At 40.6% G+C, this 17,798-nt stretch overlaps 1 protein-coding gene and 1 long non-coding RNA gene across 2 annotated transcripts in view; one reads left to right on the plus strand and one right to left on the minus strand.

Moving 5' to 3' along the window:
- The window catches only part of LOC130166090 (uncharacterized), a 36,887-nt gene that overhangs the window by 10,737 nt on the left and 8,352 nt on the right, over positions 1-17,798 (minus strand). The window contains exon 3 of the long non-coding RNA XR_008827101.1: positions 16,082-16,166. This is a non-coding gene — a long non-coding RNA (uncharacterized LOC130166090). The remainder of the gene's footprint in view (positions 1-16,081; positions 16,167-17,798) is intronic.
- rassf10b (Ras association domain family member 10b) lies at positions 1,421-3,103 on the plus strand. The gene has a single exon (XM_056371422.1). It carries the CDS (start codon positions 1,587-1,589, stop codon positions 2,886-2,888), a length of 1,302 nt encoding a protein of 433 aa, XP_056227397.1. The 5' UTR covers positions 1,421-1,586; the 3' UTR covers positions 2,889-3,103.

Consider the following 17,798-nt stretch of genomic DNA (forward strand, 5'->3'; position numbering starts at 1 on the left):
CGATAGTCAATGAGAAGAAAACAAGAGAAGCTAAAGGCAAACAAGGTCAAACTCTTCAATTATGAGAGAGTCCTCAACAAAGACAAAAGATGACAACATCTTTTAACACAGTATCACTGAAATATCAGTCACAGCCTCATCTAACACTTGTACAACATTAAACTCATTCTCAGCTGCTCTCCTTTAGTACTCTGTACCTGTTGTACAATGTTTTTTTAAAACTCCAGGTGTCCTGGCTGTAAACCTCTAAATCACTTGTGGATCTGAAAATATTATTTACACTATGAAGAGTCTGAGCCCTGTCACTCATATCGACAGCAAACTGAGTCTGAATATCTCCACTGAAACAAACATGTAACTCAACAGAAAGAAAGGTCACCACTGCTCTGCTCAGATTGATCTTTGTTTCAACTTTTGTGTCACTGCTGATATTTCAGAAGCAACAGCTTGGTGCGGCATCAGATCCAAAAAAAAAACATCACTATTTGAGCTCCTGTAGATGTCTTAGCCAAATTGGTTTCACAGGATGAGTTCAGTCCCTGGCTGGTAATCATCTCTCACTGCACATAAAAATAACAAGTCCAGGATCAAGTACAATATTTTCTCCTAACTAAGAGGGCGAGAGACAGCAGGGCGAACCAGCTGTAACCATTTCCACTTGACAACACTACGAAAAGATTTAGTTCCAAAACAACCTCCTTTTACAGATGCAAACATGGACTGCGCAAAAAGCCCTGCAGTCATAGAACAAAGTGAAAAAAGGTAAATATATAAAACCGCTGCGTTTACTGGTTCAAACCCGACCGCACTACATGGTCAGTGGACTAGAGCAGAATCAGACGAAATAAAACCTATAAAGTTTTGTAAGGATTTTTATGGGAGCTGGAAGACCAAACAACAGCATACGGGTTTGTCCAGGCTTGGTGTCTTTCTGTCCCTATGTGGTCAATCAATAAATATTCTATATAATGCACAATCCAGCTTAAATAAACATTGCTACAAGGACTATTAAGACGTGATAAGTAGCAGTGCCATGTCAGCTCTGTAAAATTTTGAATGAAGAATCCAACTGTAATTTTTGATCCTGTAAATTATCTCATGGTGGTTTAAACACTGGTTTGAGTCTGGGAAATACTCATGACATTTATCACATAAACCCTGAGGTTACATCAAGGAGCAGAGATTGCTGCCATAACACAGCACAGCTCCAGGATACTGGACACAACTGTTGGCAAACTGGTTTTTAATCCTGTGCATTTACAACTGAAATCATCTGGGCTTCAGCCTGTGGCTCATCTCAACACAAAGCCACACATCACAATATGAAGTCCTCTTTACCGACACTTGCTAGTGGTCATGTGACCAGAGCAGTGTTTCCTTGACTCAGCATCAGGAAAGTGCACAAGAGGACACATGGGGCTCCAAACCTCCAGCCCCGTCCGCAACTTCTCAGATGTGTCTGGGACGCAGCGCGCATGCACACTGAGGAAATGAGTCCGGACACCGCTGCGTTTTCTCCAGACATCCGTTTCAAGAACTGCTGTTTTCTTTCTTTATTCAGAAGAGACACAGTTTAACATTAATCGATGATGGAGTCGGAGGAGAGTAAGATATCGGTGTGGGTCTGCAGAGAGGAGAAGCTCATCCACGGCTTGTCAAAGCGCACAACCTGCGCTGATGTTATTAAAGTGCTTCTGGAAGACCAAAACTCACAGCACGGACTTTCTGCAGCGCAGTCGTACTGCATCGTGGAGAAATGGAGAGGTTTCGAGAGGATTTTGCCGAACAAAACAAAGATTTTACGGCTTTGGGTCGCGTGGGGAGAGGAGCAGGGGAACGTGAAGTTTGTGCTGGTGAAAAGCGAAGCGTCTTTGGCGAACCACGGAGCCCGGAGCGCGGAGGCGCGCGTGGTGCTCAGCAAACAGAGCCCCTGTGTCACCAAGGGCACTGCGCGGTCTCCCATGGGGGGCATCTCACCTGAAAAACAGCGTCGGATTGTGAGGAAAGCTTTCAGAAAGTTGGAGAAGATCAACAAAAGGAGGGTGCGCGCGGCGCACAGAGACGCGTCCTCTGCGGAGAAGATTGAAACTTTGGTTCATGTTGTGGTTTCTCAGGATCACACAATCCGCCAGCAGATCCAGAGGATTACAGAGCTGGACGCGGAGATCGAAAGGTGTGAGGCAAAGGTGCATTTTGACAGAATCAAAAGACACGGGATTAATTATGTTCAGGACACGTATTTGGTGGATGCTGCTGCAGCTTCCAGCCGAGAGGAAGACAAACTCTGTTCAACTGAGACACTTGCCAAGTTTGAAGAGTATGTCCGGCGGTGTGAGGAGGTGGTTCGACTACAAGAGGAGCTGTGGGAGCAGGACGCTCTCATAGAGATCCTCACGGTGCAGATCCAGGAGGAGCTGAACCACCGCTGGATGCAGCGGAGGACAGAGGGCGCACAATCTGTCCCCAGCACCGAGGCAGAGACAACATCAGAAAACGAGCTGTTTTTGGAAGAAGAGAGGATCAAAACGCAGCTAGATGCGAGTTTATACATCGGTCTGCGCCTCAACACGGATTTAGAAGCTATTAGGAGCGATTTAGAGCTGACCCAGGAGATTTGCAGGGCGAGGGAGAAGGAGATGAGGGATTTGCTGGAGGAAGTGAACACTTTGGACATAGAGGAAGGGACAGCCAGTGAGGAAAGATGTAGCCACGAGAAGGATGATAAGACGGGGATGATGAGCACTTTGGAGAGGAAAAGCGAGTGGGTGGAGCAGGCCAGGGGTCTGTCAAAAGCTCACAGCGTGAACGACGACGACTCAGACACTGGCTTAAGTTCTCTGCACAGTCAGGACTCAGACAGCCACCCTGTGTGGGAGTCTCTGGTTTAGAGTTTTACCAGCTTATCTGTTCTTGAACTAGAGAGAAAATAAGAACCTCTACAGTCTCAGGGATCATAATTACTCTGAAGTAAACGAAAATTCAGTGTAATAATTCCACATGGATGACAGTGAATTGAAACTGAACCCATCTTACTTCATGGTGTTTTTTATATTTGTATGGCATCATTATAATCTCCCATATTATTATTTTTTACATCCTTCTTAAACCAGTTTAAGAACAAATACAGTTTTTTTTATTAAAAGCTGTTGTTTTGATATATATAAATAAAAAACACTGGTTTTGAGTTCATGTGTCTCTATTCTCTTGTGAATGTCTCATACAGGACTGCAGGCTGCAACTTAAGAGATGATGACATCATTGTATGAAATATGCCAAAATCAGATCATTTCCTCAACTTCTTCAGAGACAGCAGGGTGACACAGCCAAAACACGTTTTTTGGGATTATTCTGTGGATTGTCAACCTCTCCGTTTTTACTGTGACCCAGACACTAAGCGATAAAGAAAATCTCTTTGCTGTGAATCATGAAGTCATAATAATATCTGAAGTCAAAACAAGGATCTGCGACTCACTAAGCTGAAATGAACACATGAATGATAAGAAGTGACATTTCACACATTGACATGTAGCTTTGTTTACAAAAAAAATCAAAGTTTTGAGACAGCAGCACACAGTCCCCAACTTTATCAATCCACAATAACTTTACAGTAAGAATACTTACTGTAATTCTGTGAGGCCAAGAGGAATTTCTTCTCCCTTAAGTTTTTCCCTCCTCTACGCTTTACTCCCTGACATCCACTGAGCTCATGTGCCCTATACAATATACATGGTGTTTATTTGAAGTTCTTACATAGTTCATCACATCTCTGTGTGCAACAAACTGTTAATATCTTCTCTGTGAGATTAATCATTGTGGTTAACAGCACAGTAAACAGAAGACACAGCTGCCCCTCCTAACCCCAACCACACCTGCCTCCGACTCATTTCTTAGGGCCACATTCCTTCCTGACCTCCAGTTACTTTACATAAAAATGATGCCAGCGAGTTGCACACAGTGTGGTGCACGAGAGGTATGGGATCAGAACTCAGTATCAGATACTCTTATAGTTGACGTATCATTATTGGGAGAGAAAAAGTTGGACCAATACATCCCTATTGATAACTTCAAATCCTGCCTTTACGTATTGTGGCTGCATACTCATACTGTACGGTGTAATACATGCCGTCAAAGATGTCTGGCAGGATTTTATTTTTTATTTTTTTATAATGTATGAGATTTATTAGCTTCCATATATTTCAGGCTCTAGTATTATTGCGTACCAAAGTTTTACAGAAGCAAGTTCATTCTAAATAACTATGAATTAGTTGGAGACCTACATACTCTATGTTCAGTGGGATTTCAGTTTTGTGTCATAAAACATGGTAGACTCGCTTTAAGCTACTAGCACGCACACACACACACACACACACACACACACACACACACACACACACACACACACACACACACACACACACACACACACACACACACACACACCAAGGCCTTTTACATAAACACTTGTGCTCTAGAGTCTAGACGCTATGGTGAAGTGCGGTAGATGACGTCCCTGCTGCCCTCACACAGCCGCTGAACACCTACCATCTGCAGTGAAAGAAAATTTGTTGCTACTGCTCAATCTTGAGTTCATTTACTGTTAGAAAAAGTTTCAAGGCTCAGCCCTGGAGAGAGAGAGAGAAATGAAGCAGCATTGAATTTCCTCCCTTGATAAATCCACCCATGTGCTGCTTTATAACTGAATACACGGTGATACATAAGACAACACAAAAGTATACATTACAACCCCTCAGAGTTGTATACCTACTTAATAGATGTACTGACTTTTTCAAAACCAAAGGAAGAATAAAAGCTGAATCAAGGGTTTTCTCAGCATATACAGTGACCGAGTGGCACAGCGGCCGAGAAAATGTTACACAACTATGTGCGTGAATATTGGCGGATCATTTCGTGTAAAGCCCCAAAAGTTCCCAGTGCGCCGTGTTACACAAGGAACTGTTTATATCACAATGACATTTTGCTCACTCTGTAAATCCTTTAATCTTTCAGAGATTTTCTATTTATCACTTTTATTAATTATTGGAAAAACATCTGGAGCAAAAAAAACACTCGCATTAGTGGATTTTTGTGTTCTGTCACGATGTTTTATACTTTATAATCTTCAACAACTTTGTCCATATTAGACAAAAATCTGAAAATACAAAGCAGAGTGCATATTAGGAGACTGAGCACTCGCGCACCACAGTTGTTTGAAATGCTGCTGAAGATGTTAAAATAAATATAATTCACGCAGAGAGACACGCATCAACTGCACTAACAGTTTGCTTCCTTCTTAGTAGAGGTGCGTATTAAAGTCTTAAACTACGGGTGAAAGGACGCACTCCGTGTCCACAAGATCTGAATGTCCTTATATTGTCAAATGACTGGAGAGTGTAGTGAGGGAAAGCTCTTTGTATTTTATTCAAACTAAAAAAAGGTATTGAAATGCCATGAAAACAGTCCAGATGGGACTGAACTGGGGCCTTGTTAGGGTTTTTTTGTGATTAAAAACAGAACAGCTTTATTGTGCCGTGCAGCAGAGAACTGCTTTGAGAGCACGCTCCAGGCTGTTCGAGTTAACTAATGTGTCTACAGCGGCTGATTTTTAGTGGCTGTGATCTGTGTCTGTGTGCACTAAGTTGCTTTTGTCTTGCTTTGCAGCTTAAACCCTGGAGAGAGCTTTGTTTAAAAAGGGCCAAAAAATGATCTCAGTGCAGACAACATGTCTGACAGGGAAGAGGTTGAGGGATGTGAGTTTTTGACACATCCGCATGTCACTTTGATTCAGGAGCATCGTAGCCGGACATATTGTGCGTTGAACTGTAGAGTACTCTGCAGCCTCTTCCTTCGACTCTCTCTTATGTGTATCATCGTTCATAAAGGACACAGATATTATCCCTAACTTGCAGACTCAACAACCAGCTGAGAGTTATTCCACTGCCAGAGCAGCAGATGTGACCTATACAGAAACTCAAAAGCTCGACACAGCAGGAATTACAGCACTACCATCTCTCCTTCCTGTCAGCAGCTTGTAACCACCTACTGCCAAAGCCAAGGTTTTTTTTTTTTTTTTTTGCTCTTGACGGGTCCAACAAAAAGGTAAATCTAATCAGTTTCAACAAGCACGGTTTTGCTGTACCCTGTTCCTGTTTTACTGTCCGCGGGATGAAGGCGTTACTGATCTGAGTCTGACCCCAGAAACCTTGACACGGGTTTTATGTCATAAGGCAGCTCATATGCTCTCCAGTATTTGAGAGTCTTAAAAACAAACTCTAACATACAGGTCAGCACAGTCGTAACAACTATAAGTATTGTGGATGAATATGGTTTAATGAAGAAGGCACCTTGAGACACAGTAGACAAAATGTTTAAACTACTTTTCTGTCCAAGTGTTTTTGAAAAGGGACCAAGGGCTATGCTCTTTATTTCCTGCACTTACATACATTAAATAAACAATTTCTTGTGAAATCGATTATTGTGGTTTTTTGAATAATGGTTGTTGGTTTTGTTAATGCACTAACTCTACTTAAAATCATCTTTACTTTCCTTTAAATATACCTGACACTTTATGATAGATAATGTTGTATCTGCATATTTACAAGAAAGAGCTTTCTTTACTATCTTATCTTTGATGTTCAATATAGTGTACTTAACAGGAGAACATTAACTGTAAATAAAAATATTAACAGACAAACGGTTTTGATTGAGAATTGAGTATTTTCTCAGCCCTCATTAGTGTCTGCAGGTGTTCCTGTCAGGCTGCATACAGCACCATCAGACTTTGCCAATGAGGTGATGGAGATATATCCGAACCGATACGCAAAACTCAGGACATAATTGTACCACTGGCTGCGCCGCTCCTCTCCTGCTCCTTAAGAGACTCTGGTAAGGAAATCAACCTGGAGCAATAAAAGTGAGGGGGACAAAATGAGAAGAAATGATTGGATCTCTAAAAGGGGAGCATCATGTAAATAAAAAATTCATTAAATGCAATGCATTTCACCACATTGTGACTGAAATTTCTTCATTCAGACCCAATAGGGCGAAAAGGCAAAGAAACATTTTGGAGAGCAGATTGCGGTTTGATTATAATAATCATGCTTTCACAACTAAAATAGAGAAGGATTATAATGATTCAGTCTGCTGTGGAGTTACTTCACTATCAACACAAAAGTGAGGTTTCTCACAGTAGTACCACACTTCCTCTATTCATGTGGGCATCCTCATTGACCTAACGCATTCCCTCGCAACCACCCACAACTTTAACTGCATGATACAATGCAAATCGAACCTAGTGTAAAAACAAGTCTTAACCCTCAAACAATCCCTTTGAATGAGTTAGGAGCATCATCACTGGCACATCGATGTCCTCACTGTCAAGTTCTAAAACTCAAATTGGTCCACACAATGATAGAAGTACGTACACACACACACACACACACACACACACACACACGCCACCGTAAGTGTCTTTGTTGTCTGAATTTAGGGCAGCATCATTCTCAAACAAGGGGAAGTACTGTATTACATGCTCTGTGAATGGCAGCCTTCCCGCCTCTCGGCACACACCGCAGCAGTCTCCTCTGTGCTCGCCTCTCATGTGGCTCTCTTTTCATTGGCCACTTTTTTTTTACACTGAGGAACATAAATTAACCTGACCTGATAGAAAAAAAGAAAGAAAAAAAGAAACCTTTATCTCACATGTGACCAGCGACACTGCAATACTACTAAAGTATTCTCAGAGGAAAACAGAACAGCTCATTCCTTGACTTTTGTTTCCAAAGCGCAGTCTGTGCAGAGGGTTTTCTCACATTGCTGAATGAGGTTCCATAAATGTCAAGTTTTGATTATGTGAAGTGTCACCACAACTCTGGAGCCACTTGAGAGGACTTTCAGGAATGTGAAGTGTCCTTCAAAGCTTTTCACTCAGCTGGCCTGATTAAAGAGACAAAAGGTTTTCAGGAATGTCAGTAATAAGTTTGACTATTTTTCTCTATGATATGCAGTCAGAGCTTCCTGCGGACCATTATCACAAAAGAACACCCAAAATTTTGTCTTTTATTACATCTTCCGAGCATGTACAGAAACTCGTACAACCCACATCCCTGTGCATGCTAACAAAAACATGTCAGGCCCTAATAAAGAAAATGTCACAGTCTTTGTTCGGGGGTCATCACAAGGTTCACAGGTCATGTTATCAGAGGTTAAAGTTACTGAAGCATCGCTGCCATCTGACTCTTTCTGCCAGGAGGGTCATGAAGGTGAACAGTAGGGAAGCAGAAGCTGAGGGAGGAAGCACACTTTAAGCAGCAGGGCCCACTGACTCTGGCTCTGGCCCTCGGACAGAGCGGAGGGTTTCCTGTGGGACCAGAGGTCTCTGCTCAGCCACTAAATCATTATGTCACCTTAGTTAACTCCAGAGAGAGGTGAATCTTTCCATGCATCAACTCCGTCTAAAGGAGGAAATGACATCCTGAAGAATAACCTCCTCAGAGGTCGAGACTTTCACATGTCAGCAGGTGGCATGTTCACATAAATACTATGGTTTCTGCAGGGTTCACCAAGTTAAATGTAAGACTTAAAAAAAAAAACAACCTTTTCAATACTTTTTTCTTTCACTTATTCTGTAGCACTAAGAAAAGAATTCATGGACACTACCATGCATACGTAACATAAACATAACAAAAAAAATCTAACTATTAACTTAATACTGTTATTTGTAGTAATCAGATTAGAGGGGAGGTAGAGCACAGTCTAATCCGGCGAGGGAGAGTTTAGCCTAACAAGGCATCTCTCCCTGACTCTACCTCCCTCATTCAAAATGGCCGCCACTTTCTGGGGAAAAAAAAAAAATCTAGTCCTACACAACAGAACAGAACTGTTTAGGAGAGTTTTTGTTTGTTGAATCTGCTAGTGTGTTTTGTCCTAGTTGATGATAGTGTTGTTTTTGGCAGCATAGGCAAGATAAAGGAGAAAATAGTTGTGGTGTGAGGAGCAGTGATGGCTGGCATTAGGGGAGTGACTCTGGGACGCCAGTGATCACTGTCTAGCCTCCTGGAGGTGTCGTGGGACCAACTACACGAAACACTGGTGAAAGGAGGTTCCCACCTGATGACCCCAAAGACATGTTAGTTATCGCTGCTCATTAGTCTGTATAGCTAAATTAATAGTTATCATAGGACTTAGGATGTTAAGCTTAGGGAGCTATTCACTGAGTCTGGTCCATTTTCTGTAGCACAAGTTTCTTGTGTTTACCTTAAAATAAATGTTCTCACAGTAGATGGTCACAAAAACTTTCAACATTTCCAACTTTGAGAATGCACACACAGTGAGGTGCATGTACATCACCCCAGAGCCCAGTCATAGGATAAAACATGGTATCTTGAGATTTACCACCTCATGGTTGTATGCCTCCACCAACCAGTCAAATTGCAGGTTACATCCATGTTGGTCCAGACTCGTAATCGATGTAGTGAAGACTTTGAAGGAATTTAAGAAAGTGTATTTCATCATAATTTGCACATCATCAAATCAAGTTATGGCCAAACAAATTTTGTCTTAGTGTGGTCACAGTTCATCCTGAGGTCCAAGTGAACATTTGTGCTAAATTTGAAGAAATTCCCTCAAGGTATAAAGTGCCTCAGGCCACCGCTGATGCCTTTGCGGTGGCATTAAAACTACTGTCAAAAGATGGCAACGCTGTTTTCTGTAAAAAGTATTGATGGTGACTCACAAGTCACAGATTTATTGATAAATAACCAGATACAACATCAGACACTGGTGAAGAACAGATAGCTAAAAAATATTTGGTGAAGAGAGATCCAAATGACTTGCATGATTAATTGATTCTCAAAGTAGTTGCCAATTAACTTTCTATTAACTGATCAATTGACTCATCACTTTAGCTATAGTGTTGCAGGTAGGACAATCTCCCATTTTTATGTGAACTTTCAACTCTACTAACTGTCCCAAACATGTTCGAAATGGTACGATGATATGATCCGATATGGTGAAACATGTCAACTCCACTACATCGAACTTCTGAGTGGAAGAAAAATCACCTCATCAAATTAATTACACTGAAATGTATTATTTTTCCTGTTGTCAAAGCAAATTCCTTGCATTTCAAGAAAGAAAAAAACTTTTTTTTTTTTTTTTTTTAATAATGGCAAACCTGCCAGAGCGCTCTAATCCCTGGAATGTGTCACTCTGTGCTCCTGGCAGCCTTTGTTCGGCTTCAGAGAGTGATCTGCCATGAAGTCACTAATGAAGGTATTGACTCGAGAGCCAGGACTTCAATACCAGCACTGAGGTGTGAGCCACTCAGAAAGCACTTGGCCTGCTGCTAACAGACCGGGGCCGCCAGTGTGCGCTCATTAGACCTCATTGTGCTGCTGGCAGGTGTGTTAATCCTGTAAGGCAGGGTGCTGACCCCATGACCTCGCCTGTGGGATACTGTACAGCCTCTCTTCAAGCCACTCAAGGCCTGTAGCCTCCTGTAGGAAAAGATGTAGCCCAGATCTGTCACCAACAGCCTCATTACCCTCCAATAACCTTCTTAAGAGGGGCTAAGGGGCCGGTTTATGTTCTCTCAGATCTAGTTCATAAGACATGTTGTCTGGCCACGTCGGAAATCAAATGTGTTTATAGTTGTTCCAAATGGCCACAATGGATGGTAGAGTTAAAAGCCGGATGTCACAGACGGTGGAAGACGATATATGATGCATATTTTCAGACACTCTCTCCAGGAAGACATTCATAGTGCTACAATTGGTTGTAAACACAAAAACAGTTGTAGAGAGAAATTCAATTCAGAAATCCCAACTAGTGGAGTGACAGTGGAGTGTAGGACAGTCTCATGCCACTCTTTATTTACTTAACCTCATCAAAAAACATTATAACTGGTGTCATAGATATCTAACAGCCATCTGAAGAAACCACACAAAGTCATTTGCAGAGGATCTGTTTTTCACAGGTAATAATTAATAAATAGAAATCAATAAGTCACCATGATCATCCCACAGGGACACAGACACATGCATGACAACGACTCCAAACACAGCTGGAGTCATAAAGAACCATCTTCAGTGACGAGAAGAACAAAGGGCCTGCAACAGAGGAACAGGCCCCCACAGACCCCTGATCTCAACATCATGGACTCAGTCTGGGATTATATAAAGAGACAGAAGACACTGAGACAGCCTGAATCCACAGAAAAACTGTGATATGTTCTCCAACAACCTACATGCCAAGTACCCTGAAAAACTACACAAGTTTTTATGGCAAACATAATCATTGGCGAGATGATGTTGAGAGACATTTTCTTAAAAGAATGAAGTGCTATATTTATGAACTCAGCCCAAGTTGCTGGGAGGACGTCAGACTGGATGGAGGAAGTAGCAGGACTGTGACACAAGAGACCAGAGCTTGCATCCTGCAAATGAGGCATCAAAAGCACTTAGGTCAAGATTTCGGATAAATGTTAATGAAGACGCTGCATCTCAAGGCGCGACAGATGTTCTCTGTATCAAACCAGTGCCTACACGAAAGCATAAAAAAAGTTTAATAATTCTGTACTCACTGCTAGTGGTATACTGCAAGATTAGATTATTATGGCGGATTTTTACTGATGCATTCAATATCAACATTTTTGCAACTTGCCAAATACATTAATTAGAAACAAATCCTCATTAAGTTATTAGTATATTAATCCAATATTAAGACAAAACAAATCTTAAAAAGTCAAGTCAAACTAGAAGTAACTGACTCTTGTCATCATTGCTGCAGTGCTGGTGGTGCTAGGGAAAAGGTCATGTAGAGACTTCCTGAAGAGACCATGAATGTCTGTACAAAACCTTCTTGGAAATCCAACGGTTGTCGAGATACGATGTTAGATGGACCAAAGTTGCGGACCAAACCCACCGACTGATCAGTATCCTGTCCTGCATACCATCACTAGAGCCATGCAGCTAGCATGGCTAACACACAAAAAAAGCTTTAACAAAAAAGATCCTGGAAAGGCAGAGAGGTCTGCCCGGTGGGCATTCAGTATGCTGCAGCAGCTCTCGTTACACTCCTCATTGGTCAAACTTTTCTCACTTGGCTTTCCATGGCTCTTTGCCTGGCTTCACTTGGTGGCACTGTGTTCAGTTTGAATTGAAGTATTTCAGGGTTTAGTGGAAAGAAAGACCACTTTACATCTTACAAGTATTCAACAGTTTCAGGTGGTCTGTGTAAAAAGGTGCCACACATGAGAAGAAAGGATAGCTGTGGCTGTTCTGCAGCTCGGTATGTTGGCTCAGTTATCTCCTCCAACAACACACAGACAGAGGATTTCATGGGTGTGCTTAGTGTATCAGTTACAGAAAAACTCATGATATCTGGGTGTTTCTGGAATTCACTGAATTATCTTCCTCTCCATAAAAGTGAATGGATTCTGCTCAAGGCAAAAATCACATGGTCTTTTCTCCAGAACAATTGTTGTAACCCCCCGCCACCCTGCTTATCACCTAATGGGAAAGTTTGGTTTCACAAACAATGGGAATGGATTGTGTTGCAGTACTTTTGTGGGTCACACAATTTCTCCTTTTGACGCACACAGACAGTTGTAAGCAGATATCACTTTACCTAATTGCAACTACATTGTACTTTTTTATTAAAAACCTATTCATTAATATATTATTAACCATTTATTAAATGTATACTGGTCATAAATGCTAAATAGGGGGACAAAGTACATGTCTGGCTGGGGAAATATCAATCTCTGACAGTGAAGATGAAAAGTTTTGAATCTTGATATTACTATTTTGTCTTGACTGCTGAACAGTACATTTATAATCGTCCATCCACCCATCCATCCAATACAGTTGCAAACCTGCTAAAGCAATCCCAAGCAAAAAAAAAACTAAAAACAAAAAAACCTTACAATATGCCGTGCTCAGAGCAGACAATTTGACGTCATAGCAGGAAAAGCTCAGATGTAATTTAAAACATCAATAATGGTTGTATTGCACTTTGGTGATGCAGTTCCAGGGCTCTGGTATCGTTTATGCACTCACTCCCTAAACAGTGAGCCAGGATGCACAAAGCCAGGACCCTGAAACTGAAGCAGCTAAATGGAAATCGGCTGCTTTTTCACTGGTTGATGTAAGAAATAACTTTGTGTCAGACATCTCTCAAACAAAATTAAACACTGATTTCTGTCAGCATAGTAAACCACACCTCTGTGCTCAGTAAAAATTCATGACAGTCCATGTCTGGAAGTATAATTAGTTCACTCATGTGACACAAATCTGCAGTTCTTAATCTTTGCAGCTTCAGATATTGATCTGAGGAACAGATACAGAAATCCTGATTCTGTAGTCAAACAAAAGTATGCATTTAATTCATATGCCATAAACGTTTTTATTAGCTTTTCACTGTATTCTGTACTGAGTGTATATATACCTACTGTTTAGTATTTAGAAAACAACCTACAACAGAGATCAGTCACACAAAAAGACTCCCCATCTTTGGAGAAGAGACATTGTTTGGGGAGGTATTGTTGTGTCAATAAAATTGACATAATACATACCTATAGATAGATTTATTATGGTGTATGATTCTCATGAATCAAGCAGTGCAACTTCACTAGCTTAATCAAGATAATTTGGAGCAGACACTAGCGGCCAAAACAGAAAGTTTAAGTGAGACAAGAAAATTAAGCACATACATATATTTTTTCTAAAGTTGGATAGAGCAGCTGGATAGGATGTATTTACATTTGGCTTATCAGTGAAATAAAACAGACCAGACACAGCTTGACTCTGAGTGGTGATATCTGACCTCAAAAGGCCACTTTTACAACAACAACAACATGTCGACTGCACAGCTCAGCAGAGCTCTGAAGGTCTGAGTCTGAATGTGTGTGTTGTTTTCCAAATGCATGATTATGGATTGTTCAACAAGTCCTTATACCTGAAAGGTATAATAGGTATAATAGGTTGTTTGTCAGTGGTTTCAAAAATGATACCTTTGTCCATTAGAAAAACAACTCATATTATGATTATGAAAAACATGCTAAAATAAACAACTTCTTGTACCAAAAATTTCAAAACAAGCAAAGCAAAAAAGACAAGCAAAAAAAAAAAAAAAAGCTTAGTATCAAACTATTTCCATTGAGATTCAATTAAAGCTGTGCTCAGAGAGACAACAGCACTACATGAAAGAAATGCAGCCCCACAGGGTCATCTGGTGAAGAAGCTGAACCTGGCTGAACATTTGTCAGAAACAATCCATCATGGCGCTGTGTTAGCCAGTCAAATTGATGCAAGTGCACATTCCTGGTAATTGTTTTGTAACATGACACGTCTTCTTTCTACTGATAATCTAGTGAAGGTCATGATGACTGATGAATTCAATGCCATTGTTGCCATCGCCCAGGTGGTAAAATTTTGTCTTGTAGTATTATAGGCTGTTGCACAGAGTTTTCATGTCTGATAAGCCTTCAAACTCAAGTATTGTGTCAGTAGCCTCTATAGTAAAGAAAAGTCAACTGCAGCCTCTTAAAGTACATGTGGATGTAGAGGAGACAGATGGAGCTTTGCTGTGGATGAGATTTCAAAGTGCAATTTTCTTCTGCCTTACAACCACAACCCATTCCTAAGTGGATTTTATGCTGTTGGACACTATTCCAAAGATAGAGAAGCGAATCAAATCCAGGAAAAATTTTTTTTTTACTCTCTTAGCTACAGAACTACACCTTTACGTTGGCAAATAACCCCAGAGATGACACTGATCAAAGACACATCATCAAAAACCACATATCCAGACTTTGAAGTGAGGACTCTACACATTCTGTGGTGAAATCTTACTCAGCAGCCACTAGGTGTGAACACAGAGCAGTAGCCAATGTCTTAGCTTCCTTATTTTCCTGTGGCCATTACTTATTCTCTGTTTGAATATGGAAAAAGGTCTGACATTAATGTCCTTGTAGGATCACTTTGACAAAAATATATATATAAACAAAACTTAAAATGACCCTTTGACCAAGATTTTTGTCCCAACGACAAACGATAAAGAAATTTTGGAAGAAGAAGTATGTACAGGCAGGAGAGCACTCTTGACATTCAAGTGCAAGCCTCCCTAATATGATAAAAGGTGGGGCCTCTTCTGGGTGTTGTCGTGGAAACCAGTCAATTGGACATCTGTGGGAACCTAAACATTATGAGGAAAGCAGACTCTAAAAGGCAACGAAAGAAGAAACTCAAACAAGGAGAAATATTGAATTAATTTCGCCTTTGTGTTGTCTTTCAAATCGCAAGGAGGATTCAAATATTTCTTGAAAATATTCTGGAAGAAAAACAAAACATATTCGGAAAAGTAGCAGACTGGGGCCAGCAGTTATTTTATGAGGGGCCAGATGAATTAACTCTGAAACTAAGTGCTCATTTTAGCAGAACAGAGGCCAAGTCAGTCATCATAAGGAATTAAAATAAAGACTACGTGTCATTTTGCCAACAAACTTGTGGCGTTAACCCCTTAAAACCCCATTGACCCAGCATGAGCAACCCAACGGTGTGCTCACATGACCCCAAACATCCCAGAGTTATGAACCAGCATAAATCAACCCAACTACCCGTTTACATAAAGCAACACTTTTTTGAGTGTAAGCCTGCACCACACTGACTGACTCTCACAGCTGTTACAACAAAAGTCCAAATGTTTCATTTATTTGAACAATCTCAGCAGCAGCTCTACAACATGGTCTCTTTTCCACTGCCACTTCCTTGGCAGCTTTCACTATTTTAATAATGGATTAATCCTTTCGGTTATTTCTCAAGCAAAAATGTTAAACAATAACTATTTTGTGATGATGATTCTAAACTGAGGATTTGCTCCTTTCTTTATCATGTATGATAGTAACAAGAAACATCTTATAAACAAAACGTTAATTAATCAAGAAAGTAATCATCAGATGAAGGAGAAAATAACTGCTAATTGTTTTGGTTAGACCTTCAAATAATCATCCTAATGAAAGCAGAAGTGCTCGACTTTGTGTTAAAACTGATTTAATCAGGCACACAGATACTGTGATTACTGTTACCTGACAGGCGGCCACTGGCTGCTTCTTCTGTCTGGCTGCCTGAAGGCAACAGCCCTCTGAGAGAATGGACACTTGTGGAAAAGTACTGCAAGAAATACAGGAAAAGTACAATTTGAAGCCATATATTGATAAATTAACTAAACACTTATTCATTTAAAAGGAACACATTATGACTGCTGTAAATAAAACATGTACAAAAAAAGGAAACAGTGAGAAGACTACAAACTTTTAGCTGTCGATAAGAACATTTAGTCATAAGACTTTGTTTTGACTAGTTTTTGATCAGATCAACGTTGTGATTCAGTGTCTTAAATTCAGCGGCCACAGATTTTTCACCAGCGTGAACTCGGGCAGACAATAACAAAGTTTAATCATCATCTGATCAGAGTTGCCAGAGAAAGTCTCTTGGAGCTAAATGAAACCCAAATGTCACAAACACAGCATGCTCCTGGATACGGCAAAAATAATCCTCTAGTCTTTCAGACTTTTTTGCATCCAGAGGCATTATGTTTTGGGGTTGTCCCTCTGTCCGTCCGTCCCATTCTCTTGAACACAATATCTCAGGGAATTTCTTCAAATTTGGCACAAACGCTCACTTGGATGAACTGATTAGAATTTGGTGGTCAAAGGTCAAAGGTCAAAGTTACTGGGACTGCACAAATCAATTTTAGGTCACAACTCACAAATTCATACACTAATTATGACACAATTCAACACAAATATCTAGAAGGATAAAATTATGAAGTGATGACATTTTCTAACCACATGGTGAAGGGTCACCGTCACTCTGACATTATTATGGTCTGCAAAAACACTTCTGGCCATTATGTTCAATGCTGTAACTCATCGATTGTGACCATATTTCCTGCAACTTGGCTGGTTGGCGGAGGCGTACAACTGTGAGGCGGTAATTCTAGTTTCCTCATGACTCACTCCTGACAGATGGAGCGGCTGTATTAAGAGTTCATGATAACAATCAAGCAGTATTTTTCAAGCTGGACAAAGAATTTGTGCCAAAGGAATATTTGACATTCTGTGAGCAGGTTAAGACGTTTAAACCAGATATCATTATTATTGTTACCAGATTAAAGCCTAGGCAACAGAAAAAAGTACTGAAATCTGTATATAGAACAACAGTATGCTGTATCTTCATTAATGTAGCTCAGCCCATGACTGCTTGATGAATTTACACTCTAAGCTCTGCCTCAAGAGTACGAATGAAATTCCTTCAAATATGTCCAAGTGAGACTGAGGCAATAATCATCAGACATACTGATAACATGCAGCTGAAATGCCCATAATACTGTTTAAAACTTTAACATTGTAATCACATTCAAACATGTATTTTCCACCATAGCAGAGTATCAAGCATTCATTTTGATGATTGTTATGATGTGGTTCAGTCAACAGACACAAATCCGCCCATTAGCACATGTAGTCTCATATTACTTTTGTCCGACTGCGACACTTGACCTTTTGCATTGTTGCCTCATCTCAGGTTTCACATTGTGTGTCCGTTTTTGTTTCTTTGCTGTTGTTGTTTTGAAATCAGGAATACAAACTGTTTTGGTGTTTTGGTTACAGGAGGCTGACAGGAGAGTTAAATTAGACATGTAGTTATATTGAGCCTCATACAAAGCATCTTTTTAAACATACTGTGGATAAAGATGCTCAATCATCGGGGTCATAGTATAAAGTAGGACAAAGCCTTTCTGAC

This window comes from Seriola aureovittata, chromosome 1 (genome assembly GCF_021018895.1).
Source record: "Seriola aureovittata isolate HTS-2021-v1 ecotype China chromosome 1, ASM2101889v1, whole genome shotgun sequence".
In the NCBI taxonomy this organism is placed as follows: domain Eukaryota; kingdom Metazoa; phylum Chordata; class Actinopteri; order Carangiformes; family Carangidae; genus Seriola; species Seriola aureovittata.

Coding starts and splice junctions, on each gene's coding strand:
- rassf10b (XM_056371422.1), top strand. CDS start 1,587: ATGATGGAGTCGGAGGAGAGTAAGATATCGGTGTGGGTCTGCAGAGAG.